Source organism: Rhinopithecus bieti, unplaced genomic scaffold (genome assembly GCF_001698545.2).
Source record: "Rhinopithecus bieti isolate Rb0 unplaced genomic scaffold, ASM169854v2 scaffold_9581, whole genome shotgun sequence".
Taxonomy (NCBI): Eukaryota; Metazoa; Chordata; class Mammalia; order Primates; family Cercopithecidae; genus Rhinopithecus; species Rhinopithecus bieti.
In genome coordinates, this window is record NW_016806413.1 from 282,047 (window position 1) to 291,995 (window position 9,949).

The following is a 9,949-nucleotide window of genomic DNA, read 5'->3' on the forward strand; positions in this document are numbered from 1 at the left end:
AAAAAAAAAAAAAAAAAAAAAGGTCAGCAAACTATCACCTGTGGGCCAGACTTGGCCGCTGCCTGTTTGTGTAAATAAAGTTTTATTGTCACAGAGCCATGCCCATTCCTTTGCAAACTGGCAACTTTCACACTATAAGGGCAGAACTGAGTAGTGTGACAGAGGCTGTGTAGCTTTCGAATCCCAACACATGGCCGGGCGCAGTGGCTCACGCCTGTAATTGCACCCTTTGGGAGGCCCTGGCAGGTGGATCACTAGAGGTCAGGAGTTCGAGACCAGCCTGGCTAACGTAGTGAAACCCCATCTCTACTGAAAATACAAAAATTAGCCAGGCGAGGTGGTGGGCACCTGTAATCCCAGCTACTTGAGAAGCTGAGGAAGGAGAATCCCTTGAGCCTGGGAGGCAGAGGCTGTGGTGAGCCGAGATCGTGCCACTTTATTCCAATCTGGGGGACAGAGTGAGACCCTGTCTCAAAAGAAGGAAAAAAAAAAAGTGAGCCTCTGAGCTGCGAGCAGCCCCCTGATGAGGCAGCACCAGCTCCACTCAGCCTGCAGTGGGTCACGAAGTGTCACCGTGCTCTCCAGAAGGACGAGCAGCCACGTGGGACAGGCAGGTGAGGGAAGGGGGCATGGGGCAGCAGAGAGGCCAGGCCTGCTGGATGCAGGTCTGCATTTTCTACCACGACCCTGACTTGAGTGGTTTTAAACTAAAAAGCAAAGAGCCTGGTTAGCTTGTCCACATGGTCCTCTGTATCCTGCTCAATACTGGGAGGAGCTGAGTGACTGAGGCCGCCTCTGCTTGGTGACAGCACGCACGGTGCCAAGGAGCCTTCCTCAGGAAGTCCGCGGGAGGCCAGGCTTGTGGAGCTCGATTTCTTGGGAGCACTGGACATTCTTGTAAGTCCTTCAGTCCTTCTTGAACTGTCTTGTCTGTGGTCTGCGGAAAGGAGTTGTTGTAAGGGTCTATGTTTTCTGTTCCTGGGGGTCTGAAGCCTTTGGCTCCATTAGGGGCATGGGGCCACGGTGCTGTCGCAGGTCCCTCGCCACGCTGTCTGAGCCTCTTCGCCTGCGTGGGCCTTTCCTCCCCCACGCCAGGTCACAGGCAAGAGGAGGCAAGGGCAAAATGGGTTCCTGGTTCATCCCCATCTCCTGCAGGTGCCAGGCCCACCTCCAGGTGTCCCCGCACCTGGGGGCCCACCCCTGTCCACCGGGCCTATAGTGGACCTGCTCCAGTACAGCCAGAAGGACCTGGATGCAGCGGTAAGGACGAAGGTAGTGGCTATTCCACAGAACCTGCAGGCCACTCTGGGGCTTGGCCAACAGTGGGCACGGGTGGGGTCCCAACAGCCTGACCAGCCATCCCTGCCATCCCTGCCCTTGCTGGTCAGGGTGGAATTGCAGAGAGCTGCCAGCCCCTGGCCTGTCACTGCTGCCTAGGTTGCTGAGGTTCCAGGCTTCCACCCAGTGTCCCCGCAGTCAGCTGCCCACCAGCAGGTTCCCCAGGACTCTGTGGCCTGGGTGCAATGTTCACCTCCGGCGGCCTTGCAGCAGTGAGTTTGGTTCTCGCTGATGTAAACCCAAGTGGTGCCCCTTTCCTGCTGCCCTCCCACAAGTCCAGCCGCATCTCCTGGCAGGTTAGGAAGCTCCATCTTCACCCGCCCCACATCTGAGGTCACCTGCCTTGTCTCCCTCTGTCCTCACTGCACGTGCCAGGCTTCAGCCTGTTCGAACTCCAGGCCTAAATTGTCCGTAAGAGAGCTGTAGGAACGCAAAGGGGCTGGGTGTCTGCAGGCACCACTGTGAGCTACTGCCACCAGACAGTCCCCAGGGAGGTGGGGACAGGGTGGCTCCAGAGGCCGGCTGGCAGGGCTGGGTTCAAGCCCCGACATCCACACCAGTGTTGCTCACAGTGGCCCCAACTGCGATGTGATGTGGCCCTGACTCAGTTCCCCAACAACCCCCTCCCTGTGTCAGAGCCCATGCGAGGAACCCAATAGCAGGGCTGGGGACCACAGCGTGGCCAGCCCCCTCCTCTGTAGGCCTGGACTCCAGGGGCAGGTGGCCCCTGCATGTAATTTATGTTAGAAATGCAAAATGCTTGTTCCCTGGTGCCACAAAGAATGAGCACTCGAATATAACTTTAATTTTCTCAGCAAGGCAGTTTTCATTTTCTGCAGAAAGGGTGCCCCTCGCAGATGGAACAGTGGCAAGAGCACACTTGAACAAGGGAGGGGAAGGGGTTCTTATTCCTGATGTAGGTAGCCCCTTCTGCTGTAGTGAGCGGAGATCGCGCCACTGCACTCCAACCTGGGCAGCAGAGCAAGACTCCGTATCAAAAAAAAAAAAGAAAAGATCTGAACATACTAACATACTGATTCTTTGAAGAGAAACTTGGGGTTCACTATATTTAACACTTAGGACCTCTGGTGTCTGCCACTGGGCTGCAGGGGTGGGTGCAGGGATACACACCTGTTGGGTGCCTGCTGGTTTCACCCAGGATCACAGCCCACAGCCCCACGCCTCCTGCCCCCAGCAGTCGAGTGCATGTGGAGCAGCAACCTTGGCCTCAACGGGTTTCCCAGGGTCCCACTAGAAGCGCTACATGGAACTGTGGCTCTGGGACGTAGCTCCAAGGACCTCGGGTGTCCCCATCCTGTGGGGAGGTCTTGGGAGGGTCAGTCTGGCCCGCCTGCCTGCTCACTTGGGTGTGGCCCGAGCAGGTAAAGGCTACACAGGAGGAGAACCGGGAGCTGAGGAGCAGGTGTGAGGAGCTCCACGGGAAGAACCTGGAGCTGGGGTAAGGAGGCTCCGCTTCCTGTCCTCCCCATCCCTGTCCTCCCCATCCCTGTCCTCCCCATCCCTGTCCCCATCTGCATCCCCACCTGGCCTGGGACCGCTGGCCACCCGAGGCCATGGCTGTGTGTCTGCTCTCCTCCCACAGGAAAATCATGGACAGGTTTGAAGAGGTCGTGTACCAGGCCATGGGTGAGTTCCCGGGCCGCCGAGGGCACCCACCTCCAGGAGGAGCTGCCTGTGCCCCACCGTGGCCCTGGCCCTGCCCCGTACTCTGCCTAGGGCCGCACCCTCCTGAGGCCCCTCTTCCTAACACACGAGTCCCCTCAACATGGGCCCAGCCGTGGAACCACTGAGCCAGGTTGTGGGGAATTGCTGGTAGTGAGGCTGGTGGCTCCCACAGAGCCAGCACTTGTCAGGCCCCAACGTTGTGCAGATGCTGAGCTAGCAGTAGGGCTGTGGTGGGAGCAGAGCCTGTCCCGCATGGCCTGCCCCACTCCACCCTGCCCTCACCATGTGGCTGTGTCTAGCAGCAGCTTCTGTAGGTGTCTGGCAGGACAGGAACACCAGGCCTCACCTGGCCTCCCAAAAGCCTGGGCTCCTAGAGGTGCTACGGTGGGGATCTGTCTTAGGCTGAGTGTCAGCTGGGGACAGGTGACTGCCTGGCCCTTGCAGTCCCTGCAGGATCACCACGACAGCACGACCCACAGCCTGGAGTTCGCCATACCGGCTCCCAGGCCTCACCCTGGGCTCTAGGATGTTGGGCGTCGCCTCTCTTCGGGGACCTCTGTTGCTGGGCCCTGGCCCAGGCTCCAGTTCTCTATGGATCTGATGTGGAGGAAACAGCTGTTTTCTGGGCCTTGCTTCCGGCCTAGGAAGACCCGGGTGGAGGGGCTCATTGCCCTACTGAGGCTCACACCCACTGCCCACCTCTCCTCCTGGCACTCAAGCACCTTGCCTCACTCCTTGGGCCGTCTCTGGCACCCAGCGTCTCGGTTGCCTCCTCATCCTGAACGTTTGTTTTTCTTTTCTCAAGAGGAAGTTCAGAAACAGAAGGAACTTGCCAAAGCTGAAATCCAGAAAGTTCTAAAAGAAAAAGACCAACTTACTACAGACCTGAATTCCATGGAGAAGTCCTTCTCCGACCTCTTCAAGCGTTTTGAGAAGCAGAAGGAGGTGATCGACGGCTACCGCAAGGTATGTCCCCCCGCCCTGGTGTCCTCGCCTCGGAGGCTGCTGGGCTCGTGGTCCAAGCCAGCGGAGCTACCAGCTGCTGTTTGCACCTTGGTCCTTGGCCAAGCCTCCCCTTGCCATGGGGGCGTGGGATGACCTGTGAATGAGACAGGGTGCAGGAGTCACAGGCGGTTTGCGAGGCAGCTGAGGGTGGTGGGAGGCAGAGTGAGCTCTGCTGTTACGTGAAAGACGACTCGGCTATGATCAAACACCTATGAGATTTGAGACAGTGCTGGTGCACCGGGGCCTGGAGCACTTCGGAAAGGGCGTCAAGCCTGGGCTGTCTAAGCCCTTGGGTCCCAAGGGTTGGGGACCCAGGGCATGCAGTATCCAAGGCAGGAGGCCCACAGAAAGGTGGTCACGGCTATGCAGGGTCACCCTGGCGTCCTCCTGGCCATAGGACTCTGAGCGCCCTCCACCTTCTGTGCTGGGCAAGGCCCATGTGCTTGCTGGAAGGAGGGACGTCTGGGCCATCCATCTGCCCAGAGCAGGCCTGGAAGGTACCTGCGAGGCCGCCAGAGGGTTCTGCCCACAGCAGTAGTGTTGGAGCGGAGGTGCTCAGTGTCTCCTGTAGAGGAGCTGGACCTGCGGGTGCGGCTGGAAGAGGGGCTGTCACCATTGGTGCAAGGGGTTGGGGACACCAGATGGGTCCCCTGGGAGTCAGACTAAACTATTACAGTGGCCCTTGCAGGGCCTGGCTCATCCACACCTCATCTCAGTCCTGAAGTCAGGTAGGTGTCAGTGGCTGGGGCCCAGCTGCCTAAGAGAAGCAAGCCTGAATACTCTATGGAAGGAGGTATCTTAACGCTTTAAATTGCTGCTACAGAGTTTTAAATTAGTGTCTGGCACAGAATAACCAAGAGTGAAAGGAACAGGAAACATGAGTGAAAATCTGACCTGTTAATAGAATGAGGCATGGTGATATATGCCTGTGGTCCCAGCTACTCGGGAGGCTGAGGTGGGAGGATCGTTTGAGTCCGGGAGATGGAGGCTGCAGTGAGCCACAATTGTATCACTGCACTCCAGCCTGGGCAATAGACCAAGACCCCCATCTCTAAAATTAAAAAAAAAAAAAAAAAGAAAACTGTTGATAGACCCACGGAAGCCCCAGACGTTGGAGGTGGCACCAGCAGGTAGTGCCCCAGATCTGCAGGGAGCAGATGGGAAGGGCCTTGAGGCAGCAGAGTGCAATAGTCTGGCCCAGTACAGATGCTTGGAGAGGCTGCTGACTTGAGGACACAGTGGCTTTGCTGACCTTCCCTCAGGTTGGGCTGTGGTGTGAGCAGCTGCCTTGGCCTTGCCTCTCCTCGGGGCGGGCCTGTGCCTCAGCTCCCACTGGCCACCTCCCCACTTTCTCATGGAGGCTTCTTTGCACATCTAATCCCATCTCGGAGGACCCAGTGCAGAGTTTAAAGTAATTGCCTTCTGTGTTCGAAAGAGTATTGCTTCAGTAGAGACCTTGAAACTAGAAAAGAATCCCCTTTGGGAGGCCAAGACAGGCAGATCACTTGAGGTCAGGAGTTCGAGACTAGCCTGGCCAACATGGTGAAACCCCGTCTCCTAAAAATACAAAAATTGGGCTGGGCAAGGTGGCTCATGCCTGTATTCCCAGCACTTTGGGAGACCAAGGCAAGTGGATCACCTGTCAGGAGTTCAAGACCAGCCTGACCAATATGGTGAAACCTCATCTATACTAAAAATACAAAAATTAGCTAGGTAGGCATGGTGGCATTCATCTGTAGTTTAAGCTACTCGGGAGGCTGAGGCAGGAGAATCACTTGAACCTGGGAGGCAGAGATTGCAGTGAGCCGATACCGCACTATTGCACTCCAGCCTGGGCAACAGAGCAAGACTCCATCTCAAAAAAAAAAAAAAAAAAATTAGTGGGGCATGGTGGTGCAGGCCTGTAGTCCCAGCTCCTCAGGAGGTTGAGGCATGATCATCACTTGCACCCGGTAGGCGGAGGTTGCAGTGACCCAAGATTGCGCCACTGCACTCCAGCCTGGGCCACAGAACGAGACTCTAAAAAACAAAAACTACGGAAGAACCAGGCCGGCTTATGCCTGTAATCCCAGCACTTTGGGAGGCCAAGGCAGGAGGATCACGAGGTCAGGAGTTCAAGACCATCCTGGCCAACATGGTGAAACCCTGTCTGTACTGAAAATACAAACATTAGCTGGGCATGGTGGCAGGCACCTGTAGCCCCAGCTACTCGGGAGACTGAGGCAGGAGAATTGGGAGGTGGAGGCTGCAGTGAGCCGAGATCACGCCATCGCACTCCAGGCTGGCGATAGAGCGAGACTCAGTCTCAAAAAAAAAAAAAAAAAAAAAAAACTAGAAAAGAACCAAATGGAAATTTATAACAGGTTCACAGTTAACAAAGTTAACAGTTCAGAGGGTACAGGTCAAATGAGGGAAGCAGGGTGAGCTGGGAGCCAATGTGCGGACGGCAGCCCCCAGAGCCAGAGGGAGAGACGCCGCTGTGGCGGGAGGCTTGACCTGTGCAGACGTGAGCGCTTTCGGCTGGCACCTCCCAGACAGACACTGTTGGGAATTTTCCACAGCAGAGAAACACGGCTGTGGGTTTCCAGGAGGTGTGACCTCCGCAGGACACTGTGGGCTGCATGCTGGGTGGGTGCTCCTGGGATACAGGGCTGCAGCAGAGGAGTGGGGATGGCTGGGCTGTGAGGCTGCTGGGGGCACTGCAGGAAGAGGGCAGGTGGGCTGAGTCTTCCCCAAGCAGAGGCCACTCGGGAGCCCAGGAGCCCCTCAGTTGGGGCTTCTCAGTCACTGAGCGGAAGGTGCCCCCAGAGCTGTGGGGAGCAGGCAGGTCTGGGTAACCATGTGGCTCCTGCTGGCCTCCCCTGCCTGTTCCCAAAGCACCGGGTCCACCTCCAGAGGGGGAGGGGCTGGGCTGTCAGTGGTCCCAGGTGCATCCCACTTTCCAGCAGCACTTGGTGCCAGCAGAAGCTACAGGTGTGGCAGGAGGGGGTGCAGCCGTGAGGGCACCAGGTTCAGGCCTGGCGTCTCAGAGGGTGGAGAGCCAGGGCTGTCCTGAACTTCCAGAGGGAGTGAGCTGGGAACTTGTGTGGAGGGGCTTTTTCCACAAGGAAAACGGGAGGTACTGCCTCATGACTGATGCCCCAGATAGCCTTGAGGGTCTGCATGTCCCAGTCACCAAGCCTGGGTACTCTCCAGCAGATGGCATGGTACCCACAGCTAATGCCTGCCCCTTCCTAGAACGAAGAGTCACTGAAGAAGTGTGTGGAGGATTACCTGGTGAGGATCACCCAGGAAGGCCAGAGGTACCAAGCCCTGAAGGCCCATGCGGAGGAGAAGCTGCAGCTGTAAGTGCTGGGCGAGGCCCCCACCCTGGAGGGAGAGTCTGAGCACCTGGGCCCCAGCTCAGCCTCCGCTCTGCCCCTACCCTTCCAGGGCAAATGAGGAGATCGCCCAAGTCCGAAGCAAGGCCCAGGCGGAAGCGTTGGCCCTCCAGGCCAGCTTGAGGAAGGAGCAGATGCGGATCCAGTCGCTGGAGAAGACAGTGGAGCAGAAGGTGGGTGCGGGAAGCCCAGCTCACGGGGCCGGCTGACAGCACCTTCTAGAAGGCCCTTGGGCCTGCCGCTCCCTCCAGGCAGGGAGAAGCCCCGCAACTCATCTTCCTCCTCCAGACTAAAGAGAATGAGGAGCTGACCAGGATCTGCGACGACCTCATCTCCAAGATGGAGAAGATCTGACCTCCCGGGAGCTGCTGTCCCGCCCCTGCTCCTGCCCGTCGTCTTGTCTGATTCTCTTAGGTGTCGTGTTCTTTTTTCTGTCTTGTCTTCAACTTTTTTTTTTTTTTTTAACTAGATTGCTTTGAAAAGATGACTAAATAAAAGTTTCCTTTCAGTTTAAACCCTGAAGCCGCTCTGGTTTTGATGAAGCAAAGGCTTCCCAGCTCTGGCCTGAGGCTGAGCCCGTCTGCAGGCGCCGTCCCTTTCCCTCAGAGCTGGCCACTTGGTCCCTGCCCCAGGCTCAGGCTGCCCTGCTGAGGGCAGGGACAGCCAGTGACTGGAGGAAGCTCAGGTCTGCCCAGTCTGCCCCAGCCACCTCGGGTTGGCTACATGGTTGTGGCCTCAGGTACACACATCGAAGTCCAAATTGACTCAAGTTGTTGTTGTTGTTTGAGATGGAGTCTTGCTCTGTAGCCGAGACTGGAGTACAGTGGCACGATTTTGGCTCTCTGCAAGCTCCGCCTCCCGGGTTCACGCCATTCTTCAGCCTCCCGAGTAGCTGGGACTACAGGCACCTGCCACCACGCCTGGGTAATTTTTTGTATTTTTAGTAGAGATGGGGAAGTTTTCATATAAAACAAAAACCATGAACAGCCAGGCATGCGTGCTGGTGGCTCTGATTCTGGTGCCGACCTGGTGAGCCTGCAACCGCAGCTACCTGAGCGCTCACCTAGGTGTGGGTGTGGAGGGAGGCCCCTGCAGGTGCAGCTGCTCAGCCCCCGTCATCCTCAGGGGCATGGAGGCTTCAGAGCAAAACAGGTTTCCCTGCAGAAGCTCTGTCTCCACATGGCAGGGCTTCCTTCCCAGCCCTCACCCCGCAACCCCATCCTGCGGGGCTCCAACTCGGACAGGCGCACTGGAGCCCAGGGCAGTGCCAGGAGCCCTCCTGGCAGGCAGAGGCTCGGCCCAGCGGGGCCATCCCAGGAACCCTGGGCACCAAGTTGAGAGATGCTGGTCACTGGGTTCAACCATGGCACCTAGGACCCCAGCACCAGCCAGAGGGCCAGGGTCTCCTGAGGGGCTGGGCAGGACCAAGGGTTGATGCTGTAACCTGTTCCCAGGGGTCGCTGCTGCTGTGCGCAGATCACGCCAAACAGAAGAGCCGTTTTCTCCCATCAGTGCAGAGTGGGGCTCCCCACATAGGGAGGGACCCAGATGACTGAGATCCGGCTGCAGTCATCTGGCCCCAGTAGTGTCTGAGCCTGGGGGTTGCAGTCCCAGGACCTGCTTCCAAGGCTCTGCAAGTCTGTGCCTTACCCTGGTGAGCAGCACCCCAGTACTGGCCCTCAGGTGGGTGCAACAACACCGCCAGCTGCCGCCAGGGGTCACTGCCGCCATGGGCCACGCAGGGACTGGACCAAGTGGGTGACACCCTCAAGGGGCGGGGCTGCGGTGCCAAGAAGCTGCATGAACCACCAGGGAGGCTGAGGAGCCAGTGGGGACTTCAGCCTGGGTGGCCAGTGGGGTGTCCCCAAGGGCAGGAGGGCGCGTTTGTTCTTAGTACATTTGGAGGAGGGAGCCTGTCACAGAGATAGACAGCCACAGTGGGCCGTGACCAGTCATGGCTGGAGCAGGGACTGGGCCAGCCTCGGGAGGGGGGCTGGGGGCCACTCCCCTCGCACTCCTTAGCCCACCTGTGTTCCTGCAGCACCTCCTGACTGGCCTCCCAGGACCATCACACCCCTCCCCCCTGGGGAGCAACCCCCATCTTAGCCCTGAGCCTGGGTAATAATAGGGTGCAATCCCTGGCTGAGGGGCCTCTGAGAGCCTGCCATGACCCACTTCACAGACAAGAAACTGAGGCCCACAGACCAGTGGTCATTGGCTGGGGGAGGCGGGCCAAGCACAGGGTGTGGGGCCCCCTCTCCTGCTTCGGGTTGAGGATATGGGGGAGCAGAAGGGCCCTGGAGCCTCCAGAGCTCACCAGCTGCCCCATGGGCAGCACAGCCCGCCTCGGCCTCCCCACTGCCCACAGGCACGTCCGGCCACAGGACTCCCATCTCTCTCTGCAGGTCTCAGGACACAAGGCAGCTGCCAGGTCCTCCTCCTCACTCAGCCCTGCCAGTCTGGCCTTCTGGCTCCTCTAACAGCTGCCCAGGGCCCTGTCCCCCGCTGGGGCCTCTCTGAGCCAAGCCGGGAGCCTGCCC

The 9,949-nt window shown here is 58.3% G+C and overlaps 1 protein-coding gene across 5 annotated transcripts in view; it reads left to right on the forward strand.

Moving 5' to 3' along the window:
• The window catches only part of TACC3 (transforming acidic coiled-coil containing protein 3), a 23,725-nt gene extending 15,794 nt beyond the window's left edge, over positions 1 to 7,931 (forward strand). For 4 of the 5 annotated variants that reach the window (XM_017876224.1, XM_017876226.1, XM_017876227.1 and 1 more), the window contains exons 9-16: positions 810 to 897; positions 1,156 to 1,272; positions 2,721 to 2,797; positions 2,942 to 2,985; positions 3,830 to 3,990; positions 7,267 to 7,373; positions 7,462 to 7,582; positions 7,698 to 7,931. In XM_017876224.1, the coding sequence (XP_017731713.1) occupies positions 810 to 897; positions 1,156 to 1,272; positions 2,721 to 2,797; positions 2,942 to 2,985; positions 3,830 to 3,990; positions 7,267 to 7,373; positions 7,462 to 7,582; positions 7,698 to 7,763 (781 nt within the window). In that variant the 3' untranslated portion in view covers positions 7,764 to 7,931. The remainder of the gene's footprint in view (positions 1 to 809; positions 898 to 1,155; positions 1,273 to 2,720; positions 2,798 to 2,941; positions 2,986 to 3,829; positions 3,991 to 7,266; positions 7,374 to 7,461; positions 7,583 to 7,697) is intronic. The other variant, XM_017876225.1, reaches the window with a different exon arrangement.
• Positions 7,932 to 9,949: the final 2,018 nt, after the last annotated feature.